The 23,479-nt window shown below is 36.5% G+C and overlaps 1 protein-coding gene across 3 annotated transcripts in view; it reads right to left on the bottom strand.

Moving 5' to 3' along the window:
* Positions 1-578: 578 nt before the first annotated feature.
* ZMAT3 (zinc finger, matrin-type 3) overlaps positions 579-23,479 on the bottom strand; it is a 35,025-nt gene continuing 12,124 nt past the window's right edge. For 2 of the 3 annotated variants that reach the window (XM_004674982.2, XM_012733317.1), the window contains exons 3-6: positions 13,456-13,575; positions 10,659-10,825; positions 10,444-10,544; positions 579-7,880 (exon numbers count right to left, since the gene is read on the bottom strand). In XM_004674982.2, coding sequence (XP_004675039.1) covers positions 7,669-7,880; positions 10,444-10,544; positions 10,659-10,825; positions 13,456-13,575 — 600 coding nt within the window. In that variant the 3' untranslated portion in view covers positions 579-7,668. The remainder of the gene's footprint in view (positions 7,881-10,443; positions 10,545-10,658; positions 10,826-13,455; positions 13,576-23,479) is intronic. The other variant, XM_012733326.1, reaches the window with a different exon arrangement.

Below are 23,479 nucleotides of genomic sequence, written 5' to 3' on the forward strand. Positions count from 1 at the left end.
AGGCTGATCACCTAGTTTTTAAAATGAGCATTAAATTCAAAAGCACAGTGCATACAATAAACTTATTGCATACAATAAAACAGTGCGTAAATGACCACACCCTAATAATAATGTACAGAGAAGCTAATTATGAGTATTTTTATGTGAAATACCAAAAAGATGAATGGGTAGATACCTTTTAATTTGTGTTTGCTTCCAGAAACAGAGGTTAACCCCAACTTTTCTCAGAATTTGAAGGGAAGGTGAACATAAAATTTGGTATCAATAAAATTGAGAACTCTCTAGTCCAGGGCTAACTCCAGTGATCGGGGAAGTGAGGGGACTGAATGAAGGCAGCTAGGTCAATTGCAATGCAAGTCCAAGAACTGACTGTACTCTGTATAAATTCCAGAAGCCTGTGGAAGATGAGGTGCAGACTGCTGAATGATGAATCTAAGTCATCAATCACTGACATCAAAAATAACCCCTCAGTAGTGACAACACAACATACCTTTTTCCTGTGATCTACAACTCATATCTAAACAATTTGCAGACAAGACTCAAACTGTTTTATTAAATTGAACACAAAATGTCTCTTATAGTAACGTCAAGCCTTTATCAGAAATCAGTATACATAAGTGAGGGTACACAGCCAAAATGAGCCATCAACATAAGCAATGTAAATTTTTAAATAACTTTCAGATTTCTATATTCAATATGCTGAAGAAAATAAAACCAAAAGAGCAATTTCAGTTTTGCAATTCACAGTTGGTTGGTTTTAATCCCACAATACTTTTGTCATTTCTGTAGCCCCATTACACAAACAGATTTCCAAAGCAGTGGCTGGCACTTAAGCCCCAATAGCACACACTGATGTTAAACCCCTAATAACATTTAGAGAAAATTTTAGACAGCAATCCCAATTCATACAGTTGGGCTAGCTTTTTTTTTTTTTTAAACCTATATCCTTTAGCAGAGATACTGCAAAAGCAGCTTTAAAGCACACTATTAAATGAAGGGTTCTAAAGTTTCCCTTACTGTTCCATGATTTTATTCTCAAATTTCAAGCCACAACTGTACAAAAATACAATTATAACATACTGAAAGCAAAATCAGTTTTGCTTCTGGATGTAGAGCATACATCGAAAGAGGCAACTTATCATCCTGGCAGATACATGGAATGCTTTAGAGCAGTCTAACATTCTCGAATAAGGCATTTCAAAGCAGACACACTATACCCAAAGTAAACTATGGTCAGCCGAGGAAATCACCAGGTGAACATCAAACAACACAGAATCAACATTAAAGTATTACAAAACAACATACTGATTTACAAAACCACAGAAAGGTGCTTAAGTACCAAAAGGCAAAACAATGGTCAGCCACTCTTAAGTTTGTTCCTGTAAATGCTGCTTATATGTGCTTTGCCCTAAGAGAGTATCCTTCATCTTGACACATGGGGTTACTTTTCCTTAAAAAAATATATCATGTAGAGAATATACATAGAATCAGTGGTATAGAACATTTTCACTAGTGAGGGGGTCACTTAAGCACTTAGCACATAGAGTTATGAATGAATCATGAAGGACATTTAAATACAAAAAGAAATCTGACAAGACCTGCATTATCTAACAGTGAAACATTTCAGCAATCACATTGCTTAATGAGGAACTATGACCATGAAAAATATCTTCAAGTTTAAAGAATGTTAGAAATTTAATTGGTAAAAATACATACTTTGATTTTAAAGGGCCCCAAAGTTAGTGTTCTGTTATTTTGGAAGCCATTAATCTAAGCAAACAAGCACAAGGATATGAATCAGGAATATTAAAGTTTCAATACTGAATTATCCATTGAAGCTTCATGATCTGGATCAAGTCACTTAAATTCTTCAGATTTGTATCCACAAAAAGTTGGCTAAAACAAAGGCATATATCAAACTTTTTCTAAACAGTACTAGAATAAAGCTAAAGGTGGTTACTAAGGCTCACAATTCAACAATGTATTATACAGTACAATCATTTATAATCCTGCTAATTATGGCTAGAGGACACAGGGCAATCACAATTCTCAGGGGCTTCAAAGGCTTTTGATAGATTAATGGTCCTCAACTTCCTAAACCTTCTAGAGTTGTTTAAAATAGTTAAGCACATATAGAGTTCAACTCTATTTCTCTCTGCTTTCTGGCAGAATAAGTCAAGATAATGAAAGAAGTGGTAACATAGAAGAAAGCAGCAGTAGATTGAAATGAGGTATAAGCTGATTTAATAAATGCCAATCAGTAATTTACAGTGTTTTATACAATTCAGCAAAAATACTTCAGAAATAGGGAAAAAAATATACCATCAAACTTTAAAATGTAGAACAATTTAGCATTTTAAATGGCCAACAACAAGAAACCTCAGTTTGAAAAGTTGCCTTCCCTCCCTCTCAAACACATGAAACAAAACAGAAAGTAAAAGACTAAAGCTTACAGAAGAAAGAAAATATATGTTAACTAGCTCAGGTTAATCAACTTCATAGACTACTTTTATGAATGCTCAACAAATACTAAACTCTGGTTAATGATGCCTATATGAAGGTGTTTAAGGAAAACCTATTTTCTGAAATTTACATTAAAATATATGTTAAAGATCCTCAGTGACTAGATGAATGAAAAAAGGGAGGGGTAGAGATGGAGAAATACAAATGCTGTTAAGTGTTGATGGTAGAATCTAATGATGGGTATAATGTAAAATGTTTAAACAATGATGTACATTTAAATCTTTTCATAATGTGGAGGATTTCTACTATATTTCTACTATACAACAAAACCCAGGACTAGATGGCTTCACCAGTGAATTCTAACCAAACCTCCAAAATTAATTTCATTTTAAAGAGTCAAAACACTCAGACAATTCAAAATTTTAAGTCAACAGAAGTAGGAAAACAATTGCAGAAATAGGTCTGAAACCTGATTTGGGAAGATTACCCTTTTTTAATGAGGAGAATGATGTGACACCATTAGTATTTAGTATGCATGATGATCTTGTCACACACTTCACTTGTAGATATATATTTCTTCTCTACAGAATAAACGAGTTTAAAGAAACTGAAATAAAGTTTTTTCTAGACATTAACATCAAGCTCTTTCCAATCTACCACACTACCATTTACTAAATATAAATGCAATACAGATCAAGATGAAATAAAATAATCATGACTCTTGCCAGTCTGGGACAAATGAATTCATTTTTAGAATTCTAGCTCCTGATCAAGAATTGTAAGTTTTATTCAATATCAAATTGAGAACACACTGAAAAAGAAAAAATGAAATGTAGAACATGGAATTCACACAGATCTTTGCCATTCCAAGCTTCTATTTTATGAATTGTGATCAATGGCAAAAATTCTATCACTGCTTTTTTTCTGTGAAATGCTAAAACTTGCTAAAGGCACTCATATTCTGGGCTTCAAGGAAACAAGGTCACAAGGGACCAGAACCAGCATATTTTAGGTAGCTACCCAGAAAGGGAGTATACAATGATTTTCCCATTCACAAAGGAAGAAAAAGTCTAACAGCCATCAGAAATGTTCATGGTTACAGTTATTTGTCCATTCAGCCAGATTGGCAAAAGTTGTTAACAATGTTAAGGATCTACTGTCAAAAAAAAAGCTAACACCACGACACAACACTTTTTATTATGTGTGACACTCCTGAATAATGATTTGGCTGATTAAAAAAAAAAGTTGGTAAAGTAGAAATTTTTTAAACATCTGTTCAAAAGCCTACATTCAATAACTGCCTATACTAACATAATATTTCTCTATTTCTAAAGCAGCTAACTGTCCTTACTATATGCCTCACCAAATAAACCAGTACTTCTAGCCTAAGTTCTGACACTGAGGGAACAAAACAGGTCAGGTTCCAAATCCACCATTCTTAGGTGTCTCTGAAGAGGATACTATGTCAAACAATTACCTGTCTCCCCTGAAACAAGTAAAACTCATTTTACACAGGTCATGGGATGGTCCTCAAACTGTCATATCCAGGGGGCCAGCCAATTCATGAGTGAAGGAGTCATAAATCCTACAGTTAATCTTTAGGATCTATCTACAGAGGGAGATTAAAAGCTTATATATATTATGTATAAATACACATGTATATGCAGGCACACACATACACACATATTTCCCCTTTTATCCTTGTTCGAAGTACAGATAAGTAGCTATCGAGAAGCATCCTACTTCTGCAGAACAGCTCTGTAAAACACGGTGGAAGATTTTAAGCGACCTTGTAATTGTTTAAGTCAGAGAGATACAGGATGATCTCAGATAGCCATCATTCTTCATTCATTTTGGGGTTTTAAAAACTCTAAATGACTCTCTAAATTTACCAACTAATTAAAAGAGGAAATAGTGAGGAAGAGTTGAGGAAGAAACTTTTTTGAAATGAATGATATAAAAAAACTTATTTGCCTTGTAGAATTCAGTGCAATAAGAGACAAGCAGAAAAACAAAAACAACATGCACATATTTACAACTTGCAGCACATAGTATCCAAAGACATGAACAACAAAGTGTTTTCTGTTCAGTGTGGAGTCAAAAGCATTTCACTTCACACTCACTTTAGTAGCTTAACCTTTTTTAAAAGAACACTTCAAAGGCATATGCAATCTAATCTCTTAATAAGAACATGTAATATTTTCTTTATAATTTCTTGCCCTCAATATCTTAAAAAGTTTCTAATTGTTATCTTCTAACAGTGACTTGGAATGACAATTTACACAAAGACATTTACAGGGAAAAGAGACTTTGATGTTACGAGTTCCTGCAGATGGTTACTGAAAAACTGTTTAGTTTATTTGACTAAAGGTTTCCCATTGTTTCGGCCTCTGTCCATCCTTGTACACAGCATGTAAAATGATATAACATGATTCCTGGAGAGTACAGGGTGCAAATTCTAAAGCACATTACAGAGCAGGACTAGACTTCACAAAATGAAACCAACAGAGATCATATATCACTGACTGTAATAGTAACAACAGTCTTATACGGGGAAAAAGCATTGTCTATAAGGAACGCATGAGTATGAGAAACTGTACCATGCAAAGATGTATTTATTTAAGCAATTCCTTTATGATGACCTGATCTGTCACCCTTTGTCTCACCTATGGAACACAAGAGAATATGAGAATATTGCCAAGTAACAAGCCCAGAACACAACCCACTGTTACAGATTTGTGATTTTTGGTTTTGGATGGGTATGTAACTTCTATAAATGATCCTGGAAGTCATTATTAACTTCCTAGAGTTTGGAAATTAAGGAACAAACTGAGTTATTGTAGGCAATATGGTATCTAAAGTGTCATATAAAACAAACACATATAGCTCTTTTTTAGTGCAAAGAAATATAGCGAGTAGGAAACAACACTATAAATCTAACTTTCTTCTCTAAAAGAAAATGCGTTAATGCATTCATAACATCCATTAAGGGCACTGGGAGACTGGAAACCTGAATACACAAGGCCCAGAAAAACATCAAGGCCTTAAGTCCGCTGCTTTTTGTATATATTATAGTGAAATTATTAAGGAGGAAAAGTAGAGGAAATCATTCCTTTAATTTTATTTGTAGAGGAAACTGAAAGTGGATGAACACCACTTTTACAAAATATAAATTCTTATCCACAATCTTTTATTGTTGTCTGAAATAAGGATTCAAGGAAATTTTCCATATGGTATCACATAAAAATACAGATACATAGTTTTATACGTGTGTGTACTGTATATAAGTATACATATATATGTACATGTATACACACATACATACATACATACACACAGAGGGAAAAAATGAGAGTTTTAAATAATCATAGAATGGAGTGGCCAGCACTATAATATTAAAATCTACCAAAAAATTATACTTAGCAGCAAAATGAACAATTGACCGATAAGACAAGCTCTAAATTGCCCTAAACTAATCAATTGTACTTTGTAGATCACCGCAAAAACATTTTCATACTAAGAGTCGTAGGTTTAAGTAGAATGTCAACAGAACATAATTTCATTCTTCCATTCCATGGAGGAAAAAAAATTATGAAATAACTCTACTCTTCAAAACCACTATTTCAACAGAAGAGAGTAACTTGATACTGTACCAGGGGGTTAATCAGAAACCTGATTTTTAAATATAGGCATAGGTTGTTAAAAAATTTTCCAAAGTATTAAAGGAAAAGAGTGATGACTATAATTTTCCTTCTGCCATCTCTTTGTCTACAGAATTTGCAAGGAAAAACAGGTGTTTTATCCTTAATTAGTAATATAAGCAATCAAATGTGAACTTGGTCATAGTGCAAAGCTATAGGTCAATACAAACCACCTATTGAAGGTGGTCTTTCAAAAGGAATATGGATGAGCACCAGTCTTATCCACATTACATAGTAAACAGATAAAATACAGTTAATGAAAGGTCATAGAGTACTACATTCATTAACTAAACATATGCCGAGTTTTTTTTATTTTCTAGAACAAAAAATAAAGATAATACTGTCATAATTATTAGATACCAAAATAATCTCTATTTTTTATTACCTTCTTAATGAAACTGAATTATAAAGAATGAAACCAAAGTCCACGTGTACTTCTACTGTAAATATTAAAATTTGGTCAACTTTTTAAAGTTCCCTACCTGTAAAACAATAAGGAGGCAATATTTTTCAGGACAGTCAATAAGCTAGTATGACACAGAAAAATGTCACAAAAAAGAAAGAGTTTATCTAAAAAGTCTGCCCAAGCAAATCTCGAGCGATCTGAGCTTATGGTTGAGAACAAGATGTAAGTACATGTTATTGTCATGATATAATTCTAAACTGAAAGACAAAATATAACTTTAAATTTCCTAAATAAATGTACATTTCCTAAAAACAGCTAAAAATAGTTTTAGTGATACTTATCATAAACTTACTGGATATTCAAATGTGGGGCTTGAGAAACCCATAATATAACTGACACAAGAAAATGAGTTTCCCAGAGAAAAAAATTCATCTGGGAAAGAAAAGTAGGAGGGAAAAGGTGACATTTAAATGTGTGAAATTATAAGTAGAAATGAAATTTTGCTGTTTTGAATTACACAAGCACATTGGAAATGTCAAAATCCACTGAAACCTGCCTTTCAATAATGGCAGGACATGATAAGGGGTAATATGTCCTGGCAAAGTCCCTACTGCCAATTACAGTCACATAGCCTACTGACAAAGTATCAATTGAGCTGCTCCAAAGAAGCCTCGGGAAACTGCAATCACTGTTTACCTGTTTTTACTGTGATCTGATGTAAGAACTCAATGAAAGTCTTTATTTAGCAGTGCATAAAAATACAATGGGAAAAGAAAATGAAATTTTTAAGTAGTTAAAGCTCTAAGCAGTCAGGCTACTAGTTGACCAGAACTTGTTTGAAGATAATAAGTTATTTCTCACAGGGTAGGTAGGTCACATGCTCTAAGCAGCTTGACACAAATGACCTGAAGAAGCATGATGACCTCAGAAGCACGTTCTGTGCCTTCCCCATTTTTGACATCTCATGGTACCACTGCAAGTTACATGTATTATATTAAGCAGAGGAATGTACTCATATCAAAGGACCACAAAGCAGGACATAGTGACAGAAAGCAAACAACAGGAAGGACAAGCTGCTCTATCTGAATACAATAATCTCTATACATAACCCAGATTCTCCATCTCATTCCTGTACCGCTGTTCAGACACCTTGCTTTTATGTTGCTTGCTCTCTAAATGCTGCCGGAATTCCATCTCTTCACCAGCTCCAACATTACACATTGAGCAGTAAAACTGGCCGCTTGGAGTAACGCACATGGCCAGATCACGTGGGATCCTCTGCCGAGAGCGGGGATTGAAGTAAGGACCTGCTAAAGCAAGAAAGAAAACCAATGTATTCTCTTCAAAATATTCACCAAGTGAATGACAATCTGATCACCTATCACTGTAGTGTGTAAGTCTAAAAACTAGCAACAACAAATGTTGGCAAGGATTTGGTTAAAAAAAAGGAACTCTGCACTTGCTGGTGGGAGTGCAAACTAGTACAACCACTATGGAAAGCTGTATGGAGATTCCTCAGACTACAAAAAATGGAGCTACCATATAACACAGCAATCCCATTCATAGGGATCTACCCTAGAAATACAAAACCATTGATTCAAAAGATACCTACACCCCTATGTTTATCGCAGCACTACTCACAATATGTAAGATATGGAAACAACCCAAATGTCCAAAAACAATGATGGATCAAGAAGATGTGAAATATATATATAACAATGGAATACTACTCAGCAATCAAAAAAGATAAACTCATGCCACTTGCAGCAACATGGATGGAGCTAGAAGGGATCATGCACAGTGAAATAAGTCAGAAGGGAAAAAAATCGGATGGTTTTACTTAAGGATGAATATAAAGAAACCAAATAAGACATGGGGGGTGATAATAACAAGAAAAAACTAACAATTATAAACCAGAGATAGCCTGCAGAGGGGTGGGGAGGAGTCAGAAAGAAGGAGGGAGGGTACATAGGCACAGGAGACTGTGGTGATGGTGCATGTACAAACTGGGGAAGGAATTCTAGGGGATCTACACCTGTGTGTGTTGGGGGGAGAAGGGTTAACAATGCTTTGAAATGAAAAACAATGTAAATATATAAAAATAAAATAAAGAAAAAATAAAATTCATAGATGTCTCACATTAAATGAAATGTGAAATTAAGGATTTTCAAATTATAATTTTATACAGGTTTGATCTAAAAGTTACAGTATTTCCTCCAACTACTGTTAGAAAGATTACTGTAGAGCCCATCTAAACTTCAAATAGTAATGTCTTTATAAAAAGTATAATTTAAAAAATAATTTCAAGTATATTCATCATATTAAAAGCCTTATGATTATGCTAATTCTTAAATGCAAAATTTCTAAGAACTAGCCTAAGAAATACTGAGAAATTTTGCATAGAATTTTATTCACAAGAACATTTATTTCATCAGTGTTTATAAAAGCTTTAATGTATGAGGTAAAGTAAGGGGGAACGAAAGCACAAAACACAATATGAAAATTTTTGATAACCAATGCAAGGGACAACCAACAGTCACAGTTATAGAAAACTCTTTAGTGACATGAAAATGTGGTTGGCATATGCTTTTAAATAAAGCAAAAATGTCAGAAAATATAATCACATTTCTACTTTTAACACAGTAATACATGAAGACATTTTGAATGGCTTACACAACAATGCTGAAGTATCATTTTGTTCCTCTCTACATAACTGACTTCTTGAGTTACTAGATCAATTCATTTTCAGCTTTTCATTTTTTTCCGTATTTAAGATTTTACCCAAATTAATACTTAATCTGCATCCTACAAATTTGATATATTTGTACTACTATTTAGTTAAAGAATTTTTAATTTCTAGTCTATCTTATTCAACCCCTGAGTTATTTAGCAATGTTTAAAACTTCCAAAGAAATGGCAAATTTGCTTCTTTGTATTTTGTAAATGACATCTCATTTTAGTGACCAAGAACAAAGTCTAAAATGCCTTCTGTCCTAAGTTATTTTATCTAATATAAATATAGCTATCTCAGTTTCCTTCATTTCAGTTGAATGTTTTGATCTAATCTTATAACCTTATCTAAGACCTTAATAAATTTACATTAACTGTAATTATCAATGCTATGTATGTTCAGATTTTTGTTAACCCTATTATTTTGTGCATTATGTGCCCTCTTCCCAGCCTTCTCTTACTTTTCCAAGTCCTTTTTTGGTTTGTTTTATTGAATGACCTCTGCTGTAAGAGTATGTACTAAAGGCTGGAGTAGGGAGAGGAGTCCCTCCTCCCCCTACTCAAGACAATCAGAAAACGCAGAAAATATTCCTGCATACTAATAATTTTGAACTTAAAGTATATATCAGAATCACTGAGGAAGCATCTTCAGAACACACATATTTGGGTACACTCCAAATTCGCTGATTGAAATTTTCTAAGCTATGGTTCAAGCATTCTGATTTTATAAAAACTCCCAAGCAATCCTGATTCACTACCCTGGTTTAAAAATAGTGCCATAATCGTTTTTATTGTCCCAAATAAACATGGATTTAACCTAGTGCAGTTTAAAAACCAGCAGGTGATTTTTAGAATGCACTTCACATTTCTCAGCTGGCAAATACCAAAAGAAACATAAAGCAACTATCCTAGGAGATCTCAAAACACCAACGGTTGCTTAAAATCAAAATAAAAGATACACTGAATAGGAAACAAATAAATACCTGAAATAAACACTAGCTGAAATAAACAGTGCCACTAGACCAATTCAACAAAACAATAGCTAATCCCAAATTCTCAGGGCTATCCACTACCACTAAAAGAAATAAAAACAAAAGAGGCCAATACAAAATGAGGCCAGGGTATGTGAACTCCACAGGGTACCTGAATTATTCTGCACTGTGTACATATTTCTCCTATGAGGCATCATCTTATATTCATTCCCTTCTTTCCGGGGCCGACGTTGTCCAATCTCTGAGGATTCCCTGGAAAAAAGAAATTTATAAGAGGTAGGTTTCAAATCAAGGGTCCCTTTCAATTCTTTCTGTAAAGAAAATCTCATACAACACTTGGGCCTCAGAGAAAATGGCAATACCTACGAGAACGAGTTACTCTGAGCTTCTGCCAGCCGCAGCCTCTTGGCATGATTCTTCCCTTGATAATGTGCCTGAGCCACAGCCGGAGAGCTAAAGGAAGCGTCACAGAGCTTACAGTAATCATTCTCTGTGGCCAGGATCACTCTGCCTCCTGGCTTAAAGGACCCCATCTGACATCAAAGACACAAGAAACAAGGATTACAAAAGTGTGGAGCTGACTCCCTCCTCCTCCTCCTACTTCCTTCTCAGAGTTGAAAAATAACCAAAGTTATGGCAAGATCACAAACGCTCAGTTTAATAAGGAAAGGAAGCAATTCATCCCAGGAGACACGAAGTCTGGGAAATAGTTAATGTCATAGTTTTGCAAGACAATCACCATGTACCAACTTGGTGAATGGCTCACTGCTATCTCCATTGATGAAACTGTTGAAAAGAAGTTTTAAAACTACAGCACAAAAACAAACAAAAAAAAAACTACAGCACAGAAGATTTAGGTCAGTTCAGATAAGGCCTAAAATCATATTACCAGAAAGAGTAAAGTCCACCAACAATTCAGTAACGAGCATTACGAGATGTGTGGATGAGGTTTGAGACCTAAACTCGGAGGATGATACAAACAAATGAGCCCCTTCCCTCAAAGAGTCTATAAATTAGTTATAGATATAATACAATCAGAGGAGAATAAACAGCAGATCCAGACAACTGCATTCAGGTTGGGAAATGAGTTAAAGGAAACCTAATACAGTACTTGGAAGATAGTACACACTCAGTAAGTATTGTTGGGCTAACAAAAGACAAACAAGATTTTGGCTAGGAGAATACTAAACACAATGAAGAGTCCAGAAAGCATGTAAAAGCAGGACCTGCTGAAGAAAGCAGCTCTGTTTCAACTGTGAAGAAAAGATTTTTCTGGGGACAGGATCTGTTCCTAAAAATCACATGTTCTTAAAAAAAAAAAATCACATGTTGTCCTGTGAAGGAAGGTGCGGGCTGTTTGCCCAGAGGTATAGAACCAGCAAAAACAGCCCCTCACAGGGAGAGCAGCCTTCAGGATTTAATACATGACAACTCATCCACCTATACCTTACATCTCTGTGGATATTTTCCTATGGTTTTCTTACTGTTTTAAACATATTTTGTCTACCCCACATATTCACAGGAAGAGAACAACAGCTGGTACTAAAACTGACATACAGAAAAGTAAAATATACTATGTGGATTAAGAGTAAAAGTCTAAGGTCACAAGCAATTCTTGTTCTACCACTTTACAACATGTGTGATGTCAGGGACATGCCAGTTAGCTTTCCCAATCTTCAAATATGCTAGGAAATGAGACCAATGCTGGCAGTCCAGGAATTACACCTTTAGCAATACCTCTAAGAATTAGTTAATACCTCTAAGTTGTTCCCAGTACGAACTTGAAGGAGGTCAGGACCCAGGACTAGGCAAGGCAGGCACATGTCATGGACACAAAATTTTCAGGATCATCAAAAAACTCAACAATTAGATTTTTAAATAAAATTCTTCTAATAGAATTATGTTTTAAGATTTATTTTATTTATTCATGCATACAAGAGCTGGGGTGTAGATCAGAGAAGGGGTAGGATAAGAGGATTCACCAGGGAGTCAGTGGGGAGCAGAACTGGAAGACTGACTATAATACACTGCTGAGAGGAGCAGCAGGGAGACAGGAGAGATCTGCTACGCTATGTGGGTCAGCTCCCTGGCCAAGGATTGAATACATACTGCAGTGGCTGTGGAAAACTTTACAGTACTGAGACTTAACCTCTTCATGATACCAAGAAGGCCCATAATGAAATTATTTTTTACAAGTTAAACACAGTGCAAAAAGAATAATGATGACTGAAATGAAACAAACACACTTTTTGAAAGACAGGATCAGTGAAGACAATAGGAAAATCAGCAATAAGTATCCTGTCTACATTTCTGACATTTTGCTCACCTTTCATTTTCACATTAATTTTGAATAGTTTAAATATCACATTAAAATATTCTGTCTTGATTACTTAATTTTTGGCACCCTCATAAATTTTGTGCCCATGTTGAATGCATCTTTCTAGTCCCTGTCATGAATGACATAATATATGAGGAGTATTTAGCATATTTTCTAGTATAGTAAGCACTTAACTGTAGTTATTATTATTTATCACCACTGCATTGTTCTATGACAAATGATAATAATAAGACAGATAAGGACCTAGAATTTATATCTCAGGGGCTATTACAGTGCAGGAATGTCTTGCTTAAAACACCTACATTATGTTCCAAAGAGGGAAAGGAACTTGCCTGTAAGTGCACTTTCTGAACCAAAGTCCAGAGAAGACCCTACCCAGGCTCTCTGCTTAAAGGGAAGAAAAGGACAATCTCAAGAATCTGACCTTGCTGGAAGGCAGAATACAGGTGGGATTACATGCAATAAAGATATAAATGCTTAAACATAGGATTGAGTGCAATGAATATATACAGACTTAAAATCTCCTTTCATTCAGGGCTTAGCTTAGACATTTATGGTCATTTACCCAGAATTTTGAGAAATTCATAGAAAAAGGCTCATGAAACAATATTTGCTTTGTTATTTCATGCATCACAACCAAAGTCAATGAGAAATCTCAAGCTTCACAGATTTCTGGCATGCATTAAATCCAGCATTGCAGTTCAAGGTGTTAAATGCATAGAGTAGGACCTTTCAATAGTATTTGTCCACTGTACCCTGATGACAACAAATTTCATCCATGACCTTATATGCATAGAAGAGCTTCCACCCTGACAAAAGTCTCACCTGCGGAGGGACTGAAACAGCTGGAGCGGCCACAGGTTCCACGACATTGCTCATTCTGGCAGGAGGAGGACAGCTGTTAGCTGCATAGTAATTTCGGAGTTTCTTACCATGATTTTTACCCTAGAAGTGAGATGAAGTGAATAACCACCATGAGGAGAATTTGTCAAATTAAGTTAATGAGTCACTGAAAAAAAAATTAAAGAAAAAAAAACACAAGCAACACCAACTACACTTTATTCTTTCAGATATTTGCGACACTGGGACACCAGACTACTAGTTAGATTTTACTCCCAGACTACTCTTTGGTTGCAGCAGAATGATTTAATGTATCTGAAAATGATAAGGGGACAATGCAAAAAAATTAATTTCCTATATATTTCTGGAAAGCTACCAGTCTTCAATGACCTGTGCCTTCGCCTAACTTGTTGCTATTCATACACCACTGTGTCGATATGAATTTCATGACAGTGATCTAATCTACCTTATATAAAATTAGTAATGAAATGGATAATTCAATTATTTTTACAAAAATAGCATTTCGTTTCTTTACTTACAAAGCATTCTCATGTGCACTAACTCATTTGCTGCTCCTGTAAGAGAAGCTTGTCATTATCTACATAAGACAGCCGAGGAACTGCAAATCAAACAGTATGAAGGCCTCACTCCCAGCACCTTCAGCAATGCTAAAAATGGAGCCAGAGTTTGAGATGAGCCTTCTGCATCCTGAGCAAGGGCATTTTTCACCATAGCCTGATGGCTTCAAGCAGCACAATAAATCCTGACCAGAATGGATTTGGCTCTCATTGTCTCATTTAAGTTATTCACAGAATTATATTTCTTGAACTGATGGCAGTCAGGCTGGTGGGAAGGTATCAGTGACCTATGAGCATCCTAAAACATTATTCTTTGAATGTCAATGTAAAACTCAACCCTGTAGGCAAATATTTCCTCGTCATCTATTATTTGCTAAACCCTAGAAGTAAACAGGAACAGTACCCACTGAGTTTCACCCTCTGCTGTAAAGATGTTATTAGCATGATCACAGTGACCTTTGAAGGGTCCACCCAGTGGGCACATCTGTACCTGCAAACACTGTAAACATGATACAACCACTACTCCCCTCTTCTACTGTCTCATAAGACTCCCTAACCTCTCTCCCTCTCATTCTCTCAACAGAGCTCCACTTGTATTCTCTTATCTTCACCGCTACACAAATTCCTGGTAATTTTACCCAGTCTTTCTGCTTTAAAATACAATCAATATGTTAGCATCTTCCCAATTATCTGTTTCCATCCCTGTTAGGGACTGAATGTGTCCCCCCCAAAATTCATATACTGAAATCTAATCCCCATATGATTAGATTTGGAGTAATCGATGGGAGGTAATCAAATCATGAGAAACAGAGTGGAGCCTAATTTGTTTCCTCATAAGAAGAGAGCAGAGATTTCCCTTCCCTCTTTCTGCCATGTGAGTCTTCAAAGAGAGGCAGGCCACCTGCAATTTGGAAGAGGTCATAAACATTAATATACAGAAACCTTATTTCAGTGAGGTTGAGGATACAGCATGTCCACACAGGGGAAAGTCAGCAAGTAGGGGGCCAACATGCTTTGCATCTACCACAAGAAATAATACTATTTAGCACTGCAGTGGGGACTGAGGGATGAAGTTCTCCAGAGGTTACATGGGGGATATCAGCCTTGGATTCAGGAAGTGTTCACTGCCCTCACCATGAACATACTCTCCAAGCTGCCTTCTCTTTTACTGTTTTGTTACCAAATAAACCCTATTTGTTGTTTAGAATTATTCATTCCTTTGTTTGAGATCCACATAGTGCTCTATACAGGTATCCAGAGATCGACTCCAATACTCTGAGTTTGATAGAAAAATAGCTGTTTGTGGGGTGGGGAGAGCATGGAGATGATGGTGATGTTACATGGGTGAACCAGTGGTGGGAATTTCATAGGGACTCTAACAGAGATGAGAAAGCACACATTGATATTTGTCCACATGGAGTCAAGTGATTTGTTGCTCTCTCTCCTGCTATGGAACTTAGGTTAAGTTTTCTACAGCCTCTGAGACCCCTAAAATTTGGTGTTAATCTCTTCTGAGTGTTATATGGCAATCTGCTATTGTTAAGGCCTTGTTCATATGGTGGTATCTAACATGTGGACAGCTACCCCTTTGAGGATTTGGGTTATCCTGGTGGATCTGTGTCAACTTTGCGCAGAATTTTGAATTAAAGTGGCTCAAAATAGAGCACTCCTTACTGGTTTTCTATCTGATTCTCTCGGGACAGATTCTCTACCAAAAATTATGTCACTTAAATTTACAAGTGAAGGTACTAAGACCCACGAGTTTCAAGAAAGAGCTACCTGAAGTGATGCTTGTTTTGCAGTCTGATTCTTCTGGATACTGGCTATTCCATTGAAGGTAAAGCATTTATTTATGAGCATTCGAACTTACATTGTTGTAAGAAACTTGAGTTTTGGTCTTTAATTCCCTTCTAGAAAACAGTGGTTGTCTATCAAAGATCAGGCCACTTTGGGAATTGCTGGTAATAATAAGAAGAGAAATGAAATCATGGCTAAGCATTCTCAAAATGTTACCCCCTGCCAATTTAATGGTTCATTATCAAGGTCTTTCTACATGTGCATTTATAACTAAGTGAACTGAGTTAAATAAAAGTAAATTAGAATTCCAATGACCATCACAGGGAATCTTTGAACTCCTCAAATTTTCTTTCCTCTTTGTACTGGAATGGACAGCAATGGCCCTGAAATTTTTTTTTTTTTTAAAGATTTATTTGTACATACAGAACTGGGGTACAGGCCAGAGGCTCAGGGGCGGCGAGAGGCTTCACCAGAGACAGAGTGGGGAACAGAACAGGCAGATAGAAGAAGTACACTGCTGAGGGGAGCAGCGGGCGGGTCAGGAGAGGTCTGCCATGCCATGTGGTCACCTCCGGGGCAGGCGGGAATCGAACTCATGCGGAAGCGGCTTTAGATTCTCAGTGCTGTGCTTTAACCCGCTGCGCCACCAGGGAGGGCCGGCCCTGAAATTTTTTAAGTGAATGGAAAGTCTATTTTGATAAATATGTGGAGGTTCCCAAATGTTTAAGTTTTAAATTGCCCTTTTTTTCCAAAATATGATCTTAAAATTGACTAATGTGTTCCTCTTACCTCCTCTGCTTTCCTTGAGCCAGGGCTTATGACTGAAGCTATGTGCTCAGTCCTCACCTTGGGTTCACCTTCTTTTCTCCCTCTGTACCTATTTCACCCTCTGGCCACTTGGCAACAGCAGACTTGTGCTCAAGCTCTTACCCACCACCATCTTTTACCTCCCATTCTGACTATGTATGCTCATCCAAACCTCAGCTTCAGTCTTCTGCTGACTGAAACATTAATCCTCTAACTCATTACAATTTGTTCCCTTTTTTTCAGCCATTGAGCTAACATTGGTCTACATCACTGTTTGTGTTTTAGCCAAACTGCCCTTTTAAAGTTAAGTCCTCTGAGGATCCAGGAAAACCTCAAGCTCCGAAGTTCCTGGGCTTAGGTCAAATTGGAGACCAAAGTTAGGAGCTTCCTTAAGTTAACTAATCACCTTCACAGATTTGCTAAAGAACTCAACATCATAATGTAGACTCACCCACTTTGTTTTTCTGACCTGTGTTAATTAACTCACATGTTTGTTGGTAAGAGTCAAGTCAAACACTGGATGAAATCTGCCAAATGGGGAAACCCTGGAAAGGATTTAGAGAAAAACTGTAACTTTTGGCAAGAGTTCAAGCCATTTCGATGGCCTTTCTTAAACCTATATATAAGCGTAAGCTTATATATAAAAGCTTGATAAGTTTGTTTGTGATTAGTAAAACTGGCTTCAAATTACTTTCAAAGAAAACTCAGATTTACCCTTTAATGTAAATTGAAAGGGGTGGCCTTTAATTCTATTTATTCATTACTAAATCAGTCCATTATTGAATCAAGACCTTCTTCTTTTAGTTAAAAGAGAGTAGAATCAAATACTATGCCTTCTTCTTAGTAGCTAATGCAGCAAATGAGACAAGTCACCTAAAAGAAAAACTACAAAATATTTTATCTCCAAATCCACCAACTTATTATTCATTCTCATATGGAACCAAAACCTCCTAGCTTTTGCATTACTTTAAGAATCTAAGACACTGGGAGAAGACGCTGCTATAACATTAAGAATTTCAAAGGTGTGCAATCTTTCAAGTAGACTATGCAAATTGTTCCTACTCCCCACTCATGGTGCTTCTAGGAACTACAAGGGCTTTCCCAGACCTCCCTAAACTGGACATTGATCTGGAATGAATCGCTCTGTTCTTGCTTACACTAGAGCCATGAACTCCATAGCTATAAATAGCTCAGACATTTCAAACAGTGGGGAATTCTAAAAAGTGTTTTTAATCTCTTCTCAAGCTCTTTGTTTGGCCCCTTGAGAAATTCTATCCTTTTCTCCTTGGGTCCTCATTCCCTATTTATTGGGTCAAGTCTACTTATCAAAATAACAAGCTAGATCTCCATCCTTTAAAGGTGTAAGTAATTCTAGAGCTTGACAGTAAAAAAAAAAAAAAAGAAGAAGAAGAAAATAGGAAACTAAATGAGTTAAATGAACCCTTAACAACTTTTACTTGTCCTGTGTATGATACTAATAAAGTGATTACAGAGACACTGATCTGTTGTCCCTATTGAATAAAATACCATGGTCTTTCTAGGAAAAGTCTCCTACTGATGTGACAAAATTCATAGTGTATCTCCTAGCAAGATGCAAACAGATCCCTCTAATCCTCACCCCAGAATTAATCAATACCCAACAAGAGGCACTCATGACTTTATAAGGGAGTTTAATACATATACCATGTTCTAAACCAGTGTTACCTCAATGAAAAGAAAGAGGGAGAGGAACAGGAAAATTTTGAGAGGGAGGGAACGAGGGAGGAGGGAAGGAAAGAGGGGAGAAGGGAGGGAATTTTATAAACCAACCTACCTTGGACATCTCAATTATCAAATTCCTGTCTCCCTATTTATACACACATACAAAGCACTGGACCAAGATGTTACAGTAAACAACTGGACCCTCTAGCATACAAAGATAGCCTCCATGACTTAGAGCAATTACTGTCAAAACTCCTGTGATTAAGATGACTGAAGAAATCATGTGAATCCCCTATTAACCATTTTTGTACCTCATGCAATAGAAGTCCTTAACTGTCATTCAAAATTTCAGTCAGCTGCCTTAACCCCTCTGGAAAAGCTTTGCTGACTACTATCCATATAACTCTTCCACATGATAATAAACTTAACCAGCAACACTCTTCCTGCTGATGCTAACAAAGTTCCTAACAATTACCTGGCATCACCTCCTGAACCTTTATTAAGATCTGCAAAAATCTCCTCTGGGTAATACTGACATCTCATGGTTCACAGATGGTTCATAATTGAAAGGTAAAATATGTTAAAAATTGTACTGAACATGCAACATCAACACACTTTGTAACTGAAGCAGCAACTTTTCCTTGGACTGCTACAGCTCAATGAACCAAATTACCTGTGTTCACAAAGACCTGTACCCTAACTAAGGACAAAACTGCCCACATTTGACACTAACAGTAGAGAGGCTTTCAGAATAGCTCATGATTTTGTAATGTTGTAAAAACAATACAGCTTTCTTACTTTCTGCAGAGACAAAATTTAAAATGGCTCAAGAATTCTTCAAAAATTATACTTTCACTTGCTTCCTAAGCCATTATTAAGTTTCCAGACCATACTAAAGCGTATGCTCTAGTAACTAAAGGAAATCGTTCTGCTTATTTTTCCTCAGCAATACTGATCCAATGGAACCAAAAGTAGCCAACCTCTATCATGGCCCAAAAGGACATTTTTCTAATTGACTATTTTGGAGAACAAGCAAGGAAAACCTAACAATTGACCCCAGGAAAAGAAAATCAGGTCTGGGAATTAAATAATTGTTGGTATGACAATAAAAGAAAGCTCTAGGTTGGGCCAAATAACAACCCAGTCCTACCAAAGATGCTAAAATTTCCATTCCTAATCACTGTATTTGCATTAAACTATTGGTCTACCAATGGCATTATATTACTCATGAATCAATATTGGTGGAGAAATAACAAGGCTTCAACAAGTACTTACCACCCCACCCCACCCCACCCCCCTGTAAAAAAATCAGTAAGTGCCATCTGCTTGCAGGTCTCCTGGACACTTTAAATTGCCTAAGGGCCCACTGGCAGTAAAGCAACTGGATTTCATACTGTTCCCTCCATATCTCATTGACTGAGACTTTCCCTTTTAAACAGACTACTGCCTCTTCTGTTGCCAAAGTGCTTTTAGAAAACATTATACTTATCTGGGGATTTCTTCCTGAATATCACAGTGATCAAGAATCCATTTTACTAGCCAGCATCTCTGGCAAGTTTATGTTGTTTACCAGCTTTATACCATTTTCACTGTGCCTACCACTCTTAGCAATCTGGTTTAGTTGAATACACCAAATGCCTTGGCCAAAAGGATTGGTTCTGATCTTCTAAATCTCAGATACAACCTGTTAGACCTCATAAACTCTCACCTTTTGAGACAGTTACAGGACACTGAATGTATCTAGCCTTTGCCTCTCTTAAGCCACAGGTGATTAAACAAGATAAACTTCAATATTGTAAAAAGCTATTTGCTTCAATCAAAAATAACCATGTTCTAGTTGAGTAAGCCTTTCATAGCAGAGAGACTAAGATCTGGAGCAACACATCCAACAACTTGGAAGATTTCCTCTCTTGGCAAAGATTTCTTCAGAAAAATTCTCTTCAATGTCACTGGAAAGGACACTATGCAGCTCAACACTGGGGATGAAATGTGCATCTGAAGAAACACCCTATCTTGGCTGATCCTGCATGTCATCTGGTGACCTGAAGGTGAAGATCTAGGAAACTGAAGGAGACAACATCTAAGAAGATGGTCTTATCTTAAAATGACGAAGCCAGGCCCGAACATGTTTTTCTCATTGCTGTTTCCTGCCTTGTGTTTCATTTCTCACTTAAATCCATGAATGGACAAGGCTCTTGTGACATCACCCAATCTATTCTGAAAGGGGGAACTCATTTTGATTGTCTGATTTTTTTTTTTTTTACTTTGAAGAACTACCAAAATTTTAAAGTCAAAACAGTTTTAGTTCAGCAGCATTCACATGACTGCTAGGTTAAAACAGTTTGAATAACTAGGCAATCTTTGATCACCTATTTGCAGAGGAAGAGGAGATCTGTGCATGTGAAAAAAAAATGTCTGTATGACAGGAGTTTCATTTGTTGTGCATAGATAAATGTTTCTGGATAGGTAAAAATATTATTCCATAAAATTAAGAAATAAGTACACTGGTTATAGTAAGTTGCACCTAACAACTCTTGAGTTTGTGCATATTTAGCCAACTGCTTTTTCATGTTTCATGTATGGTTTAGTGCCATCATACAAAATGAACTTGTTAAATTCTGTGTTTGTTTGCACATTAAGTTCTATTTGTCGCTTATAAAATTTTATAGAAACAACACACATAAGGAGTTGATGATGGATTGGTACTTTAAGAAGCTATCTAGAGCCTATGACTTCAACAAGATATAGTCTGCAGACATGATACCAGGAAGATCTTTCCTGACACCAAGGAACAAGAGGCCATCAAATCTAGAATACACCTGTTTAGCAAAAATAATTTCAGAGAAATGTCTGAAAAGGGTGAAAGTAAACATTAATATACAGAAAATTATTTAACTGAGGTTAGGAGGTCATATGTAAATCAACAAGACAAACTTCAAGACCCAACATGCCTTGCATCTGTCATGGGAAGTGATGCTATTTCCTTCTAGGTTGGTACTGAGGGAGAGGACCTCAAATGCTTATGTAGGGGTTTCTTAGCCTTGGATTCAGGGAGTTGTGTGTGGGTCTCACCATGAATGCACTCTCCAATAAACCCTATTTGTCATAAGAAAAACTGACTGCTGTGCTTTGAGGTCAACAGGACCCTCACCACCAATCATGCAGACCCCTGGCTTCAGACTTCCAGCCTCCTGAACTATGAGAAATGAATGTGTGTTCTTTAGTCACCCACTACATGGTATTTTGTTTTGTGGCCCTAATGGACTAGGACAATCCTGCCCTTCAGAACCATATATCCAACTGCCTTCTTGCCAACAACAATTTGCAATCTAAAGAAACATATCCAATTTAAAATGTCTAAAAGATAACTTCTGTTTCCTCATTCACAGAACTTTCTCATCATTGCCATCACAACCATTTATCTCATGTCAATAAAACAGTACTCTTCATCTACTTGCTCAAGGAAAGCCTTAGGGTTTTTTTTATTTCCCATCTCATCTTAAAACCAATGCAGCTAATTATCAGCAAGACTTGTCAGTCTACCTCTAAAATATATCCCAAATCATTCCACTTCCTTCCATGGACACTACAAGCACCATAGTAATCCAAGCTATTGCTATTTTTCACTGCAGTAGACAATGGCTCCTAAGTGTTGCCATTCTCACTCTTGTCCTTCTATAATTCTCATATCAGCCAATTTTACACATATATCACATCATGCCATTCTGTCACTTAATAACTCCCAGTGGTTCCTACTATACTTGAAATCAACAAATCTGACCAATAAGGCCCTCTATGATCTAGCCAGGTCTACCACTGGTATTTAATTTCATATGGCATCTTTTTTCCTACTCATTACATTCCTGCTTCTGTCTCACTGCCCTTTTTTTCTGTTCCTTAAATCTGCCAAGCTCATTCTAGCTGCAAGCTTTCGTGCGTGCTATTTATTCTGCCTAGAATGTTCTTTCAGATCTCTGCATGACTGACTCCTTCTATTTTTCAGGTCTCAACTCACACAGCATCTCACTTAAGCTGAAGAATCACACCCATCCCCTCCCCTTCCCCCCCACACACTCTCTAGCACATTACCACATTATCTGATTTTATTTGATCTTAGTACTACGTATCACTATCTAAAATAATTTTTTCAACTTGCTGCTTCTCTTGTATAATCTATAATGTAGACTCCTTAACAATAAGAACCCTGTTTGTCTTGTTTACTGTTCTATCCCCAGTGTCTAGAATAGTTTCTACCACATAAAAGGCAATAAGTAAATAACTGTGGGATAAGTGAATAGAGTTTCATAATAGAGATAATAACCAAACTGTAAGGAAAGCACTGAGAAATAATTTTTACTTCAGCCTGAGTGTGCTAGGAAAGGCTTCTTCTCTGAAAAGGACCATATGACTCGCTTTTTTCGTTTTGTTTTGCTTTGTTTTTTCCATGAGCAAAAGTTTACTAGGCAAGTAAGGAATTAAGAGAAATAAAACTGAATGAGGAAGGGAGCTGAGCAAAGTTCCAGCCTGCCTTGCTGAAGGGCCAAATGAGATAGTATTCAGTATCCTTTGGAGATGAAGTAGGAGTTGAGATGCACTGGAGGTTAATCCTTAATATTTCTGTCAACGTACAATTTTTGGAATTCTAAAACATCCAGAAAGTTTTCACGGATTTTAAACAAATCCGTAGCATGATTATATAGCATTTAACAGCGGTCATCCTGGGATCTGCATGGAGGATAAATTAATAGAACAAGTCTGGAACCTGGGAATATGTAGAAAAGAACGAAAGACAAAGACCTAGAACACTACAATACAGGCTGTTGTAGGAAAATGAGGATCTAGATAATGAGATTGAGAATGCCTGCCCTATGAAGTAAAATGAAAACCAGACAAGGCTGGTGTCATGAAAGCCTAGCCTAAGGTGTTTCAAAAGAAGAGTCTAGCTGATACCCAGGAACTGCTCTTCTAGGTATTACCTAACAGAAGGGCACATGGGAGATACCTATAATTCTTAAAAGGACAATTTGTTTAAAACCACAATGAGATACCACCTCACCCCAGTGAGAATGGCACATCTTCAAACAACTAGCAACAACAAATGTTGGCGAGGATGTGGAGAAAAAGGA

Source organism: Condylura cristata, unplaced genomic scaffold, assembly GCF_000260355.1.
Source record: "Condylura cristata isolate star-nosed mole 26May11 unplaced genomic scaffold, ConCri1.0 scaffold00003, whole genome shotgun sequence".
Taxonomy (NCBI): domain Eukaryota; kingdom Metazoa; phylum Chordata; class Mammalia; order Eulipotyphla; family Talpidae; genus Condylura; species Condylura cristata.